Source organism: Mesoplodon bidens (genome assembly GCF_964165515.1).
Source record: "Mesoplodon bidens genome assembly, chromosome: 19".
Taxonomy (NCBI): Eukaryota; Metazoa; Chordata; class Mammalia; order Artiodactyla; family Ziphiidae; genus Mesoplodon; species Mesoplodon bidens.
The window spans coordinates 6,490,148-6,508,127 of NC_138179.1; the positions used below are offsets into that span (position 1 = coordinate 6,490,148).

Genomic DNA, 17,980 nt, shown 5'->3' on the forward strand with positions numbered 1-17,980 from the left:
TTAAGGACATATTCTAGTATGTTCTAATCATCTTGAATGTGTAACACATGCACTGTGAATCAGACATTTTAGCTGTTGCATGAAAATGTATTATAGCTAGTCGTTTTAAGGAATAGGTAATTGCTGTCAACTATTATTAAATAGTTACATGTGAAGCATCCCTGAGAATTTGTGAAATATTTTATAATTTCTGTGTGTCTGGGAAACCTGATTATAGCTTTTTCTATGAAAACTTGGATTTTTTAAGTAACACCGAGTGCTTGTTATAGGATGGTCATTGCCCAGTTTTGCCACCAGATGTCAGCAGACCAGACAGGAAAGTCCCATGTTGTGTAATGCTTTTCACTACTAAATCTTTAATATAATCTCTTAGCTCATCATTTTTGTACACAGTCGTTCATGGTACTAGTTTTTGTAAGAATACAGACTGCTATATCATTTGTTTTTATAAATAGGAATTAAGGGATTGTGACTAGCATAGTTTAGCTTTTAATAACACACACTTTTATTTTTCATCTAGGTTTTTCAAGTACGAAAAGTAACAGGAGCAAATACTGGGAAAATATTTGCCATGAAGGTGCTTAAAAAGGTGATTTCTCCCCTCCCCAACTATATTCTTTTTTTTTTTTTTTTTTTTTGCCGTATGCGGGCCTCTCACCGTCGTGGCCTCTCCCGTTGCGGAGCGCAGGCTCCGGATGCGCAGGCTCAGCGGCCATGGCTCACGGGCCCAGCCGCTCCGCGGCATGTGGGATCTTCCCGGACCGGGGCACGAACCCGTGTCCCCTGCATCGGCAGGCGGACTCTCGACCACCGCGCCACCAGGGAAGCCCCTCTTAGTTTTATTGAAGATGGATTATGTGTGTTTGGTTTCTTGTTCTTTTTGTTTGGGATTGATTTCTGAAAAGAGCTCACTGTCTTAAAACAAATCTTAGTAGAAAACTATATTAAAAGACAATCAAAATGACTTTTTAAAAAAATTATAGAGTTTGTAATATTTTGGTCCTATCTTCTTCCTGATTTTTACTTAAGCGGTACAAATGATTTCCTAATTTAATTTAAATTTTTTTTTTTTTGGCTGTGTTGGGTCTTCGTTGCTGCATGCAGGCTTTCTCTACTTGTGACGAGCGAGGGCTATTCTTCGCTGCGGTCCACGGGCTTCTTGTTATGGTGGCTTCTGTTGTTGTGGAGCACGGGCTCTAGGGTGCGTGGGCTTCAGTAGTTGTGGCATGCAGGGTCAGTAGTTGTGGCACACAGGCTCAGTAGTTGTGGCTCGTGGGCTCTAGAGCACAGGCTCAGTAGTTGTGGTGCACAGGCTTAGATGCTCTGCGGCATGTGGGATCTTCCCGGCCCAGAGATCGAACCCGTGTCCCCTGCATTGGCAGGAGGATTCTTAACCACTGCGCCACCAGGGAAGTCCCGACTTCCTAATTTAAAAGCTGAGGAACAAATACTATGACCACAACTTTATTGGTGATTGTCTTAAAGAAGCAATTTAGGTATTCTCAACTTCAGTTTCTATATGGCTTTTCCATTTGGAATAATTTGAGATTAATGATGTTTTATCTGTAAAATATGTTAAGTCTAAAATTAGGGCTTCCCTGGTAGTGCAGTGGTTGACAGTCCACCTGCCGATGCAGGGGACACGGATTCGTGCCCCGGTCCGGGAAGATCCCACATGCCGCGGAGCGGCTAGGCCCGTGAGCCATGGCTGCTGAGCCTGCGCGTCCGGAGCCTGTGCTCCGCAACGGGAGAGGCCACAACAGTGAGAGAGGCCCGCGTACCGCAAAAAAAGTAAAATAAATTAAAAAATAATAATAATAATAAAATTAAAGACGGTATAATAATGCTTGTTCTAGAAATGTTGACAGAAGTACTGGTCAAGGTTCTTAGAATAATCCATTCCTTTTGATATGTTGCTTATACATGCCTGATAATCAGGGCTGAGCAAAATTAGTTATAATATCTTTTTAAAAAATTAATTAGTTAATTAATTTTTGGCTGTGTTGGGTCTTCGTTGCTGCATGTGGGTTTCTCTAGTTGTGGCAAGCGGGAGCTGCTCTTCATTGCAGTGCGTGGGCTTCTCATTGCCGTGGCTTCTCTTGCTGGGGAGCACGGGCTCTAGGTGCATGGGCTTCAGTAGTTGTGGCTCAAGAGCTCAGTAGTTGTGGCTCTCGGACTCTAGAGCGCAGTCTCAGTCATTGTGACGCACGGACTTAGTTGCTCCACCGCATGTGGGATCTTCCCGGACCGGGGCTCGAGCCCGTGTTCCCTGCATTGGCAGGTGGATTCCTAACCACTGCGCCACCAGGGAAGTCCCCATAATTATATCTTAAGTGAAGTATGTTTCTGGCACTGGTATCTTTAATGGAAAGAAGAGGGTGTTGGATTTTTTTTTTATACTGATGGTGAGCGGGTGTGGTATATTGGGAAATCCATAGACCTAATTACTTGTAATTGTCAGGCTTCCTTTTTGTGCCCAGGCATCTAAAACCTAACTTGCTTGCCTCTCCTTTTGCTTAGTTACCATCCCTTCCCACTGTTGGTTTTTGCTTTCCCCAAGCCTGCCTGGATTCTTGCCTTGAGCAAAGAGCGCTGTCTCATTCTTTCCTTGCTGTTCCTGAAAACAAGCTTACAGCAGAAAATAATGAAAGTGACAAGGTTGCTAGGGTTAGGTCCAAGGATTTAATTTCCAAATCGCTAGGTAAGATGACTGTGTACTCCTGTTGAGTTTCTTCTTTTGATTTTGTTATCCTTAAAGCAGAGTACTAACCCTCTTGACCTGAGTATGGGTAAGAATATACCTCTTTCTAGCCTTAAAGATGAAATCAGAATAAACCAGATGTCCCCTTGTCTTAAATGAGTTGCTTACATCTGGACAATCTGTCTGGATTTAGCACTTCTGGGATTGTTTACTCACTATGGGAATGGCCCCATTTGGGTACTTGTCCATGGTGGAAAGTTGAGGAAAAGACTATTTCCAATCACTGTCTCTCTACCCTACCAGCTGCAACAAAAATGTACTCTGGAAGCAAAATACTACTGCCCATGGCATTAGTTCAGCTCACACTGTAAATTTTAGAACCTTTGGCCAAAGGCTTGTAACTCACAGATTGGTCATACTTTTTCATTCCTTCTTTTATTGAACCAACTGAGACTCTCCAGTGTGCCAGGCATTTTGCTAGACATTAGGATTTATCACTTGAGACAAACGTAGTCTCTGCCTCTCGCTCTGCTCACTGTGTAATTCAAGGGAAGAACTGATAAGCTTATCCTTGCAATTTCTCGTCTACTCTGGTCAAAACCTTTTCTACTTTGAGGTTTAAGCCTATGCTGCTTTCTTATCTTTTATCAGTCTTTTTTCCCCCACTCCCAAGTCTTACTGCCCTGGTGTCTTCCGTGTCCTTGTACTAAATGAGTAATCAATTGCCTAGCTTTCTAATTCCTTGTTGATCCCAACTCTGTCAGCATTCACCTCCATTCCACTTCACCAGCCCCCATAGCTGTATCCTCCACCCCTGAAACATTGGACTATAAAGAGCAGTAACATTCTCACTTATTTATTCCCACAATGCCTGGTCTTTGGCCCTAAGCCCTTTTAGTGCTTTGATCTTTCTGTTTTTTCTTCAAGTTCTTAGCCCCGTTCTAATTTCGGTTTATTCCTAATCTAGCCTAATCAACATGATCTGCCACTTCAGTCACCTGCTATCCCATTGACGTTATGTTCAGGAAAGTTCTAATCTAATCAGTTTATTTGTTGATGCTCCTTTACTCCTGTATCTCAGTTACTGAACATCACTGGCAGAAATCACGCAAACTTTTAAATGGCTACTGGGACAAATTCATAGTCCCGAACTCATGTGGACGCTTAGAACTCACCAAATGTCCCTAGACAGCTCCTTCCATTCTGTACAACTATTAGAGCCTTTACTGTCAGTCCCACTATTCTTCTTTAGCAGACTGCCTCTCTTTCTATTTGAGGCTGTCACATATGATTCCCTTCAACTTCCTGTTCTAATCCTTGTTCCCAGTACCATATTGTCTATATTTTCACCTGTCTTTACTTCCCTCTCTCCAGGCTTAGTGGGAGATGTGTTCCTCCTTCTTTCCAAGGCTAAACACTCTCTTTTTTTTTTTTTTTTTTTGCGGTACGTGGGCCTCTCACTGTTGTGGCCTCTCCCGTTGCGGAGCACAGGCTCTGGACGCGCAGGCTCAGCTCAGCGGCCATGGCTCACGGGCCCAGCCGCTCCGCGGCATGTGGGATCTTCCCGGACCGGGGCACGAACCCGTGTCCCCTGCATCGGCAGGCGGACTCTCAATCACTGCACCACCAGGGAAGCCCTAAACACTCTCTTTATGTTTGGATCCCATCACTTTCTGCCTGTTCAGGGTCTCTGTCACTTCTGCCTCTTTCTTCCATCCTCTATCCTAACTTCTTTCTTTATATAGATATATTCATGTCTTTGCCATATTTAGAAAACAAATCCTTTCTTCACTCGAGGTCTATTGTAGCTTCCAGTCTCTGCCTTTCATAGCTGAATTTCTTGAGAAGTCATGTTTTATTATTTTTTTCACTCGCTATATTTTGACCTCACAACTCTCCTATTTTGATGAAATGCTTGTCCCCTGCATCTCCAGTGATCTCCTAATTGCTGGATCCCGTGGTCTTTACTTAGCTCATCCTTCATTTACCTCTCTGTTATATTGAAGCTATTGACCACAGCATGTTGAAACTCCGCTCCCTTGACTTCTGTGATTCTTCTTTACTATTTCTTCATCTTCTCTTCTTGGCCTCTTCTCAGACTTTCTCAAAATTATTTATTTAAAAAATGTAAACCTCCTGAACAGTTAAAAACTAATGCATCTTTGAAATTTTTCGAACTTTCCAAAGAGTTACAGGAATAGTACAATGAGAACCAGTTGTTAAGTTGCCATATTTTCTTTGTGTGCCCCTCCCTCCGTTTCTCCTCTCTCAGTATGTACATGTGTGTATATTCAAAGTTTTAATTTTTTTGGTATACAATTTGAAAGTTATTTGTAGACATGGCACTTCGCCCTTAAATTCTTTAGTATGTATCTCTTAAGAATAAGGGCATTACGTACACAACTACCATGTAATTGTCACATTTGGGAAATTTAACATTGATATACTATACTGTTTTCTAGTACATCGTCCATACTCAGACTTCCCCAGTTGTGTCAATAATCTCCTTTATAGCTATTTTGGTTTGTTTTTAACAGCCAGGATTTAATCAACGATCACACATTGCATGGAGTAGTCCTGTGTCTTTAGTTTCCTTTACTGTAGAGTACTGTGTCTTTAGTGTCTTTTACTTTAGTTTCCTTTACTTTATTGTCATTCATGACCTTGACATTTTTTGAAGACTCTGGGCCAGCTGTTTTGCAGAGTATCCCTAATTTGGATATGGTTCATTGTTTCCTCATGAAAACACTTAAATGTTACATTGAGGTTAAATGCTTTTTTCTGCAGGAATATTTTACAGGAGCGTTGTGTCCTCGGTGCATGGGCTCAGGAAGCACATAATGTTGGTCTGTCTCATTATTTGGTGAGACTGGGTTTGATCACTTTGTTAAGGTGGCGTCCACCAAACTTCCCATTCTACTGATACCTTTTTCCCTCTGTAGTTAAAAAGTATCTATGGAGTGAAAGTTAGAGACTGTGTGAATATTCTGTCCTAATAATCTTCTACACCCAATGGTTTTATTATCCATTGTCTCTTAGCCAAATCAAATCATACTCTGGTGATGATAAAATGGAGACTTTTCTATTTTTATCATTTTTTTCTATATTGTCATTCTTCTGTAAAGAAGAGCTTTTCATACTTGCTTTTTTAAATTTAGTTTTTTAAAATAGTATGAACATTTTTTCAGTGTGTTATCCATTTCTCTCATTATTCAAATTTTGGTCCGCAAATTTACCCAGGTTTTGCTAGAGAGAGCTCTATTAAGATGGCTTCAGTGTCCTTTTAACATATCCCTGTTAGTTTTTGAGTAGTTCCTTACTTTGTGTATAATAGCGTGCTCCAGGTTTACCTTGCACTTTCCCTGATCCTGGCCTAGAACCATCTGATTCTCCATGGAACCCTGTTTTTTTTGGTAGAGAAACCAAGATCCTGGGTGCCAAGCTATACTTTTTGCTACTGAAGTCTCATTGTTTCTGGCTCTTTCAGTACACAGAGCTAGGAAGTTTTGTTTTTGTTTTAAATCATGGCTTCCTATTGATATTCCTAATTTCAGTCCACTTCCGTAGGGTTCTTCTTTCCTTGGCCTACATTTGCATCTCTGTTTTCCACAGTGAGAAAAGCCTGGTAACAACATCAGTACATTTACTCATTTGCTTAGTTGTACAGTATATGCATAATAGTTTGAGAATTATAATACCAATACTATGAGTAGCTGCAAACCTACTAAGTATGGTTTAAGATTTTTTTGCAGTTTTTTTAATGCTTACATATATGTCACTAAGAATGTTCAGTGTAAAGTTATTTAAATATCTTTTTTTTCCTTTTGTGGTAAAATTATCAAAGTAATAGTTAAATTTATGTATTTCTGTTGTATTCAATTTTATTTCCCTCCCCCATCCAGATTTAATTTTATTTTTGAAATGTATAAAACATTAACATGGTTCAGAATTTAATGATCATAATAATGATATTTGATTTAGGTAAGAAAAGAAATGAATGATAAAACCCTTCAGGTTTTACTCAGAGGTCCCATTCCCTTTCCTGCCTTTCCACTGTCATTAGCTTTTTTTAAAATAGGTTTCTTGTTGGGATGTTTTATGTTACGTTATGTTATTTTTTTGGACACGCCACATGGCATGCGGGATCTTAGTTCCCCAACCAGGGATTGGACCTGGGCCCTTGGCAGTGAGAGCGCCGAGTCCTGACCACTGGACTGCCAGGGAATTCCCTGTATCATTAGCTTTTGGCTTAATTTAGGTGTGCTCATTATTGCAGATATAAGCATGTGCCTATCATATATATTCTTATTTCCACTGTTACACAAAAGGTAGCATACTGTGTTACTGCTGTGCCATATATGCTCTTTTGCACCTTGCTTTCAGAGATGTTCCTCATTCTTTTTACAGCTTTTTTACACAGGGTTTTCATGCAGTATCCTATGCATGGACATTTAGGTTGTTTCTAATGTTTCACTTTTACAAATAATATTGCAACTAATGGCCACGTATATATGCTTTTTCATGTTACTAGAGATGTACAAGAACTTAGAATTTAAGACTTAGCACGTCCAAAGCAATATATCATTTTCCCAAAACTTTTTTCTTTGTTTCCATTTCCTATTTTGAGTGACACCATTACTTACACAGAAACCATGGTATCATCATTTCTTCTCATATCTCTTTAGTCAGCGAGTGCTAATGATGCACTTTTACCCTTTTTTTCCCCACCTTCACTTTCTTAGTTACAGGTTTTACTTCTGGCTTAGTTTACTAGCCTTCTAACTGGTGTCATTTCTTCCCTAAAACTTCACACTGCTACTAGAATTGTCTTTCTTAAAGCCAAAGGTTATTCATTTACCTTACCTCAGCATTTCTCCTCTGCCTCTAAAATAAGATTCAAATGCCTTTGCCTAGATGCCCAGGCCTTCCATTTCCTATATGTCCAGCCTAATACATGTCCTAACCACTTCTAACCATACTGAACTACTTTTAGATCCTCGAGACGTGTCCCGTCCTGTCAAGCCTCTTCTGCACTGGGAATGCCTTTTTTTTTTTTACCCTCTACATTTCATCTTAATAACTTTTTATGATACAGCTTAGGTATCTCCACCTCCAGGAAGACTTCTTGCCAGGTCAGATGTAGTTCCCATGGCACCTTGTGCTTAGCTCCATTGACTCATCTCTCTTCCCTGGGACTTTGGGCTCCTGTGGGCTAGAGACTCCTTCTGTTGGTTCTGCTTTCTTGTTAAGAGCCTATAAAATAGTAGACATTCAACAGTTAGTGAATATATGAATAAATTTGATCTGTTTACATTAAAACAGATTATTTAGGTTTTCATTTACATGTTTACTACAAAAAATCCAAACAGTGCAGATGTATATAAGAAGTGAATGTCTTCCATTACCCCATCTCAGTCTCCAGTGGGAACTATGATTAATAGTTTAATGTTGGCAAGAAAAGCACAAAATAGATTTTCCAGTTACTATAGGATAAAAATGTCTACTACTTTGTTCTTATAGATCATCTCTTTTCCTTTAGGCAATGATAGTAAGAAATGCTAAAGATACAGCTCATACAAAAGCAGAACGGAATATTCTGGAGGAAGTAAAGCATCCCTTCATTGTGGATTTAATTTATGCCTTTCAGACTGGTGGAAAACTCTACCTCATCCTTGAGTATCTCAGCGGTCAGTACACAGCTTGGTGTAATTATTTGCATTAGCTCCAGAAACTTGGTCAAAACATTATTTTCCAATAGAAAAATGCTTTTTCTCAGTGTGACCAAATAGTTCTTAAAATTGACAAATACCTTGACGTAAGGAATTCAGATGTGACGAAATGTTTCTTTTTGCAGACAAATGTGAAGGAAACTTTAAAGGTTAAGTCTTTTTCCCCATCTGTAATATTTTATCTTAATCCCATTGTAATCAATTAAAATAGCAAACAGCTAATTGATAGCTATCAAATTGACTACACTTGGGTAAGATAATATAATTCAAATAAACCACTGATTTATTTTTTTCTAAACTGACATGGAAAACTTAGAGTGTTGTTTAAGGTAATGAGTATTTTTGGTATTGCATCTTTAAACAGAAAAGTTTTTTGTTTAATGTCTTATTGATAGATTTTGCAGTTTACATTGGAAATCACCCACCTTTTCCAGGGCTTACCCCCTCCTAGGAATTTGTGGTACCCCATAGCATTTCAAGATCACAGGTATCTATTTCCAGCAAACACACTTGAGTTTTCTGAAAAACAGATTTCACAAGAGCCTGTAACATGGAACAGAAAGTTGCAGAATTTAGTCACTTTTTTGTGACTGTTGTATTTTTCTTGTACCTTTATTTTAACATAGTTTCAGATTTCTGCAAAAAAGTTGTAAGAACAGGACAAAGAATTCCCAAGTACTCTTCACCTAGATTCCCCAAGTGTTATCATTTTACCACATTGTTTTGTTTCATCATTCTCTTTCTCTCCCTCTCTGTATATGTACGTGTGTATATAGATGTATATATACACACACATATGTGTATATATATTCATAATTTTTTTCCTGAACTCTTTAAGAGTGTCACAGACATGATTTCCCTTTACCCCTAAATACTTCAATGTATATTTTTCTGAAATTAAAGACAGTATCTTACATAACTGTACTAAAATTATCAAAATAGGAAATTAACATTAATACAATAATCTCTCTCAGTTTCCTTTAATCTGGAACAGTTCCTCAGTCTTTCTTTGTCTTTCATGACCTTGACATTTTTGAAAAGTACAGTTTAGTTACTTTGTAGAATGCATCAATTTGGGCTTATATGGTGTTTCCTCAGGATTAGGTTCAGGTTATGCATTTTTGGGAGGACCATCGAAGTGACATTGTATCCTTCTCTGTGTATCAGAGCAAGAGGTACATGATATATGTATCTTTGTTCCATTACTGTTGATGTTAACTTTGATCATATGTATAAGGTGATGTCTGCCAGTTTTTTTTTTTTTTTCTGGTGAAATTTTCCTTTTGTAATTAGTAAGTATCTTGAGGAGATACTTTGAAATTATTTAAATATCTCATCTCTCATCAAGCTTTCACATACAGTTTTAGCATCCATTGATTCTTGCCTGAAACAATTAACTATGATGATTGCCAAGTGATTTTTCTTATTCCATCATGGCTTCTTCATTTATTATTTGGCATTCTGCTATAACGAAGAGCTTTCCATTTATCTATTCACTGATTTACAGCATTGTGGACTCATGGATTCTAAGATTTTTCAGTAGGATATCACACTTTATTATCATTGTTTATTTTGGTATTCAAATAGCGCCATACTATTTACAAGGACATTGCCAAATTCATGCAGTTTAAGAGTTCTAAAAATGTGGAATATGGGCATTCACTAATTTGCAAGGACGGTTTAATTACATACTAACATTTTTCTATATGCCGGTAAAATGTTAGAGAAGCTTTAATCAAGATTTTTTTTTTAACCGCAGGTCTGGAATCTGTAAATATTTTGAAGTTCATAGATGTAAAACGTAGACTTCCAAAACTTGTATATTTCACATAAGAATAAGAACACTGCTAAAAATGGAATCCTGAGGACTTAGTTTTAAACCTGTAATTTTTAGGATCTGTTTTTTATTTTTAAAGGGTTGATGTCTTTTAATTATGGCTAAGAGGAAAGCACAAACCCTCTCATTAGAATGGATTGTTGGGGAAAAAAAGATAGCTTTGTTTCTAATGTCTTTTTCTTTTCTTTACAGGAGGAGAATTATTTATGCAGTTAGAAAGAGAAGGAATATTTATGGAAGACACAGCCTGGTAAGTGAAATTTTTGTGGTTGTATGGATTCAGGTAATAATTCATATAATTTAAAGCAAAGTCCTGTTCCCACTGTGGGCAGCCAGATGATTCAATAAATTGTTCTGGAGCCAGTTGGTCACTCAGGACTCTAAGAGGGAGAAGCAGCTTTGGGACTTGGCCGCCATTGGAGGTCACACCATTCCTTTGCCCCCAGGCTTTGGGTGGAACGTTCTTCACACCAGTTCCTAAGAGAACCCTTCTCACTGGGGCTTTCTTTCCTTGAATTGGTGAGCTGCCTGCCTTGGCTCTGGGTGAGTGTGGTTTCCCAGTGAAACTTTATGTGTGGAGCAATGGGAAGTGTCAGAAATCATCTCCTCTTTTTTTGTAGACTTCCCAGTTCCCAAGGTGCAGTCTTAGGGAGGTGATAAGCCCGCACACATCATCTGTGGATTGATTCAATGGCCAGGATGGGATCTACCCTCATATTTCTTAAGATGGCATCTGCTTCAGATTAAAGATATACACACCCTTTTGTGAGATGACAGTATTGGGGGACAATAAATCAGTGAATCCTACACATTAATTGAATAGAAAACACCTCAATGTTTTTTCTACCTTAATTACCAAACTGCATTCCATTGTTTAATTTCAGGCCTTTTCTAACACAGAAGCTGCATTTAAGAGCCTTAGGGATGAAGTGCCCTTTTTGGAGGAGGCTCTCTGAGCCATGTTGGAGGCTGTGTTTGTGGTCCTGCTGGCTGTGAAACTGCCTCAGTCCTCTAGGACACACCCTCTCCATCCTGGAGTAATCTGCAGGATTGCAACATTGTTATGCAGCCAGTATTGCAGTGCCTTGTGCTTTTCGAATCCAGACAGGGTTGACTCAGCCCTTTATTCTTTTGAGGTAGATAAATTTGAGTGTCACACAGTTTATAGTTGTGGGCTGGCTGGCAAGAGGGAGGGCAGATACTGTGGGCATGCGCTGTATATAAATATGCAGCTGTATTAAGTAAGGGATGTGTGGGCTTCTAAGGGTCAGGTTATAAGGTATTTTTGAAACTAAGACTTGATCTCTGAGAACGACAAAGTTCCTATTTCCTATGGGATTTAAAAATTGGGGGTGGGTGGGAGAAATTTGCTTTGATCTGAATGACTATTGGCCTAGTTCCTGCATAGAACAAAACATGACCAGTGGGAGTTTGGCATATTCTGGACTTCTTTGCAATTTTAGCAATATGTTCTAATGATGAAATAAAACATTTTATAGTTTCACTAAATGAGTGAAACGTAAATGTCTCCATGCCTTTTGGCAGCATCCTATGCCATCTCTTTTCCCCATACCCACCCCCACTCCCACTAATTTGGGCTTTGGTGCATGTCTGTTTCTTTCAAGGAATTTTGCTCCATACATAAACTGCTTTGAGTAGATTACTCTTTTTAATTTTATTAAATCACTTTTGTTTCCAGCTTTTACTTGGCAGAAATCTCCATGGCTTTGGGGCATTTACATCAAAAGGGGATCATCTACAGAGACCTGAAGCCGGAGAATATCATGCTTAATCACCAAGGTGGAGATATACTGTAAACAATTCTATAGTAAATAATCATCTTAAAATCTTCCCACACAGGTCATGGTCATTTTCAAAGCCCCATATTTATGCGTCAGTTATCATACATTCCTCCCTCAGAACTTATAGCATCATGATACTTGTACTTACGGTGGATGAGATTAAAGAGAATTGAGGATAACTGGCCACAACTACCTTTTCTAGTTTAATCCTTACTCTTTATAGCTTGTCGTTCTTTTGTAATCCTTACGTAAAGTGTGGTGAGCCAGAATCCAGTCCAAATACTAATTTTGGTTGGTTCCTTAAATTGGAAAGTGAATCTTAACTTTATAAATTGAGTTTTCTTTACTGATGAAATACATAAGTATTAGAAGCAATATTTTTTATGATAAATTTTATTAATGCGATAAAAAAGGAAAGGATTAGAATTGAACCAAAATATTTGATATAACTTTGGAGGTAAAATGTTTAGTAGGCATCAGTTTATTCTTGCTGTCTGCAACAACAACAGGCATAAAAATCAGACAGACTAATATTCTGTGCAGCTATAGCTACAGCAAAGTGAGCCTTGATCATTACTGCATGCTGCTACAGACAGTTCAACTTAGGTGAGAGTAATCTGGGCTGGCTAGACTTGGCAGTTCACTCACATCCCAAAGGAGCAACCAACCAACTCGGGTATCTGGGGGCTGGTGGCAGCTGCTGATCCTTGGATGTCTATCGAATGATGCAAGAGGTAGTTAATGGTTTTAAATTCTTGTACAGAAAATGGTTTATGGACAACTGATGCCAGAATAAATGTTTCAGATAGTGGGGGTTTTCTTGCTTTCCTTTCTTTCCCCCGCCTTTTTTTTTGGAGAAATGTACTTAACCACATACATCACGGGTATCTGTGTATCTCTCTCTCTCTCCCAGTTCTGCCCCCACTGCCACAAATTTAGATTCTGATTGTGAATTCTAAGGCAAGGGATAGAATAGGGAAGTGACTAGTTAATTTCTTTGATGCATAACCTGAGTGTATCTGGTGGCTCTGTGAAAATAAAGGTCATATTTCTTCTTCTGCGTCAGAGTAAATACACACCCACATTTGAGTTAATAGTCCATTGCCTTTTCTTTTCTCGAAATAAACTTGGAACAGTAGGGTCCCTGGGGTTGCTAAACCACTGGATAGCTAATGACAGTTCATTAAAGCTAAACTTGAACTGAGATGTTCTTTGTGTAAGGTGGTGAGTTTTTCACTTTCTGGAGCAAAGGTGATGGTTCCGTGCCATACAGCAATTTCATTTTTGTTTCCAGACTGCATTGGCAGACTAAGCTAACTGGTTACAGTGCCGAGGACTCTTCTAAGAACTGGCAGGTCACAGTTCATGGTGATAAAAGCTGCATGTTTGAAGTACAGTGTCACACCTTTCTTTAACATGCAGAAGATCTTTTTTATGGTCTGTGTACGTAATCCAGACTTCATCAGGTTTTCCCAGGACTTACTTGCTCAGGATGGTAAAGGATTCTTGGTATAGGTAAAGCTAGAGCCTTAGACACGCTGTTGTTCACCTTTGTCTCATCCTTCTTTTACCTTTACTAGATAGGTTATATCTTTGGCAAAGATAATTTTTTTTTAGTTTGGCTGCTTTGGGTGTTCGTTGCTACGCACGGGCTTTCTCGAGTTGCGGCAAGCGGGGGCTGCTCTTCGTTGCGGTGCGTGGGCTTCTCATTGCAGTGGCTTCTGTTGTTGTGGAGCGTGGGCTCTAGGCTCATGGGCTTCAGTAGTTGTGGCATGCGGGCTCAGTAGTTGTGGCTCACGGGCTCTAGAGCACAGGCTCAGTAGTTGTGGCGCACGGGCTTAGTCGCTCCGCAGCATGTGGGATCTTCCCGGACCAGGGCTTGAACCCGTGTCTCCTGCATTGGCAGGCGGATTCTTAACCACTGGCCACCAGGGAAGTCCCGGCAAAGATAATTTTGCCCTACCCTTAAAGGGTTATTTAGCATCCCATTTATGGATGGAACCTTGCTAGTTCTTGATGTCTCAAAAAATAAATTTAAGGCAGAAAAAGTAAAATGGAAGGATAGGATATTGTCTTGTATGATACATTCAAATATTGCACATAGAATTCTCAGAATAACCATCTATAATCTTTCATTGTAGGTCATGTGAAACTAACAGATTTTGGACTATGCAAAGAATCTATTCATGATGGAACAGTCACACACACATTTTGTGGAACAATAGAATACATGTGAGCTGCATGTTCAAAGAAATATTACTGGTTTGGGGATAATAGCTAACTTTTACCTGGTTTGAATAATAGTGTGCTAAATTTTCTGTAGCAACACTTGGTTCTGTATATTGTTTTAAAAATTTTAATTCAGATGACAGGCAAATAGTGAATGTTTTAGGCATATTATTTTTCTCCTTGTAGGGCCCCTGAAATCTTGATGAGAAGTGGCCACAATCGTGCTGTGGATTGGTGGAGTCTGGGAGCATTAATGTATGACATGCTGACTGGAGCAGTAGGTGCACAGTTAAAAGCTGCATGTATTATGGTCTGTGCTGAGTAGTTATTAAGTCATTACAGCAAGAGATCTTTCCTGTGCTTTTTGAAAATGTTACCAATGGAGTTATTTTTTAAAAATCTAACACTACTGTTGCTTTATTAGTAGTATTATGGGCCTCTGTACTTTTATAAATATTTTCACTTAGGTGATCTATCTCATGGCCTGTGGTCCTGTGAAACAGAGATAAAACAGATACTGCCCTTATTTTATAAATGGAGAAAGTGAAGCATAAAATCAAATGGCTCACCCATTATCACACCAGGTTAATGGTGGCAACCCAGTTCCTTCCAGGACGTTGCTATTTTCTCTATGCCGTTGCTCAAAAACTACAGGTCTTTAGCAGTCATCCCATATCACAACATACATTTCTGATCTCTATGTGTAACTGACTAATTCAGGAAGTGGATAATTCTGTTATTTAAAATTTGATTTTTTCTATGCTAATTTTTCTCACTCTCTTCTACTCTTAGCCCCCGTTCACTGGGGAGAATAGAAAGAAAACAATTGACAAAATCCTCAAATGTAAACTCAATTTGCCTCCCTACCTCACACAAGAAGCCAGAGATCTGCTTAAAAAGGTAGGGTTCTAAAATAGGCACTCAAACCATAAGCTTCAACTACTAGGATTTAAATAGATAGAACTAAATATACATTTTGACTACAGAATCATACACAGGTGTTGACAAAAAAGCCTACAGTTTTTGCAGGCAAAGGACAAATTTGTTTGTTTAAAGATTTTCTTTTTATTCCCAAACAATATTTAGAAGTAATTAATAAATCATACATTTGCAAGGCAAAATAGACGTGCAAATTCTATAAAGAAAAATAATCAATTTGACTAGGTAAGGTTCATCAGTGTGTTTCTTTTCCTCCCTAAAGCTGCTGAAAAGAAATGCTGCTTCTCGTCTTGGAGCTGGTCCTGGGGACGCTGGAGAAGTTCAAGTAGGGATTGGCATGTCTGGTAGTTTGTGGGGAAGATAATGCTATTTTATGTATTTGTGAAGGTTATATGTAGTTGCTTATAAGTATAGTTTATTTTGTGATTGGTAACTTCAAATAGGCTGATGAGTCAGTCCAGTGGAGTCTGTTCCTCTTAACCTTTCTTCCTGCTCTTTTGTTTTGTTCTTCCCCAGGCTCATCCATTCTTCAGACATATTAACTGGGAAGAACTGCTGGCTCGGAAGGTAGAGCCCCCCTTTAAACCTCTGTTGGTATGTATTCATGAAAGCATACAATCTGAGGGACCTGGCACTTTTTTACAATAAGAAAACATCAGACCATTCAGAAACATTTATATTTATTAATAGTTCAAAAACTTTGGTCTATCCTCTCTTCAGGATCTTTATTCTGTGCAGTTGTTTTTTTTTTTTTAATTAATTAATTTATTTGGTTGCACCGGGTCTTAGTTGCAGGAGGCGGGCTCCTTAATTGCGGTAGGCGTCTCCTTAGTTGTGGCATGTAAACTCTTAGTTGCAGCATGCATGTGGAATCTAGTTCCTTGACCAGGGATCAAACCCAGGTCCCCTGCATTGGGAGTGCAGAGTCCTACCCACTGCGCCACCAGGGAAGTCCCTCTGTGCAGTCTTTTCAGGAACTACTGCCAGCAGCAATTGATGGCTATATTAACTAGTTTAAAGTTGGTTGCCTAAGATGATTAAATATCTGAAGTACTTAGGACTTTTGTGTTTTTTGCTTTGTTTTGTTTTGCTTAAACCCTATTTTGAATTTGCTTTCCTATAACAAAGTATCACAAACTAGGTGGCTTAAACAGAAATTTATTATGTCACAGTTCTAGAGGTTAGAAGTTCGGGATCAAGGTGCTGGCAGGGTTGGTTGCTTCTGAAGGCTGTGAGAGACTGTTTCATGCCTCTCCCCTAGCTGTTGGTGGTTTGCTGGCAATCTTTGGCATTCCTTGGCTTGTAGGCACATCATCCTATCTCTGTCTTCGTGTTCATGTGGCATTCTCCTTGTGTGTAGATCTGTGTCCATATTTTCCCTTTTTTGTAAGGACACCAGTCATATTGGGTTAGGATCCCTCCCTACTCCAGTATGACCTTATCTTAACTAATTACGTCTGTAATGGCCTTCATTCCAAATAAGGTCACATTCTGAGGTACTGGGGGTTAGAACTTCATTATAGGACTGTTGGAGGGACATAATTCAAACCATAACAATAGGCTTATGAGTAAATGAGTTAGCGTATTAGTTCTTGTCTTTTTCCCATCTCAAAATTTGAGAAAAGATAGTTTCTTTTTCTATTTCTTGAGATGATGGTGGAGGAGAAGGAATAGGATAATGATGATGATGATTTGGTCCTGGAGCACAAGGTGACTTGCTTTAAAATTTCAACATACATAACTGTAAGGATAATTAACACTCATATACCAACTATCCAGCTTCAAAACTTATTAAGTCATCTTGTTTAAACATAAACGCAACCACGGTGCTATCATCACTACTAAAAAGCTGGCAGTTTCACCAATTGTTTCTTTTTTTTCCTGTTGGTTTGTTTCGATAAGGATTCAATCAAGACCTATATAGTTTGGTTACTATGTCTCTTAGGCCTCTCCATCTATAGAAATCCTCTCTCAATCCCTCCTTTGAGGACTTATTGAAGAAACTGGACCATTTGTCCTGTAGGGTTCCTCACATTTTGATTTTGCTGATTTTAACCCCAGGTTGTCCTCAGCCATGTTTATCTGTTCCTTGTATTTCTGGAAATTGATAGTTTAGGTTTAGATTAGATCTGATTCAGATTAAACTTTTGGTACTATATATTTTGATCAGAAGATATAATGTGTACTTACATTAAAAAAAAAAAAAAATGTTAGTGGGGGCTTCCCTGGTGGCGCAGTGGTTGAGAGTCCGCCTGCCGAAGCAGGGGACGCGGGTTCGTGCCCCGGTCTGGGAAGATCCCACATGCCGCGGAGCGCCTGCACCCGTGAGCCATGGCCACTGAGCCTGCGCGTCTGGAGCCTGTGCTCCGCAACGGGAGAGGCCACAACAGTGAGAGGCCCGCATACCACACACACACACAAAAATGGTAGTGGTCATTGATTATTGCCTGTATCAGTGGTTCTCAGCCAGGGTTGATTTGGCAATGTCAGAGACAAGTTGTCACAACTTAGGGAGGAGTGCCACTGGTACTTAGGGGATAGAGGCCAGAAATGCTGCTAAACATCCTATAATGCACAGGACAACATCCTACAGCAAGAATCATCAGGCCCAAAATGTCAATAGAGCTAAGGTTGAGAATATATAGCCTAGTTCCAAGATTTCATTAGGGGTTTGCAAAATTGTCTTACTCTAATACTGTTATTCATTCTTTATTTATTAGGTGGAATTGTTCTGTAAAAAGAT

General features: G+C 39.2%; 1 protein-coding gene across 3 annotated transcripts in view; it reads left to right on the plus strand.

Annotated features, from left to right (window-relative positions):
* The window catches only part of RPS6KB1 (ribosomal protein S6 kinase B1), a 34,697-nt gene that overhangs the window by 9,442 nt on the left and 7,275 nt on the right, over positions 1 to 17,980 (plus strand). For all 3 annotated transcript variants that reach the window (XM_081218688.1, XM_081218689.1, XM_081218690.1), the window contains exons 4-12: positions 521 to 589; positions 8,241 to 8,388; positions 10,460 to 10,517; positions 11,967 to 12,067; positions 14,211 to 14,301; positions 14,485 to 14,575; positions 15,091 to 15,198; positions 15,500 to 15,562; positions 15,754 to 15,831. In XM_081218688.1, the coding sequence (XP_081074814.1) occupies positions 521 to 589; positions 8,241 to 8,388; positions 10,460 to 10,517; positions 11,967 to 12,067; positions 14,211 to 14,301; positions 14,485 to 14,575; positions 15,091 to 15,198; positions 15,500 to 15,562; positions 15,754 to 15,831 (807 nt within the window). The remainder of the gene's footprint in view (positions 1 to 520; positions 590 to 8,240; positions 8,389 to 10,459; positions 10,518 to 11,966; positions 12,068 to 14,210; positions 14,302 to 14,484; positions 14,576 to 15,090; positions 15,199 to 15,499; positions 15,563 to 15,753; positions 15,832 to 17,980) is intronic.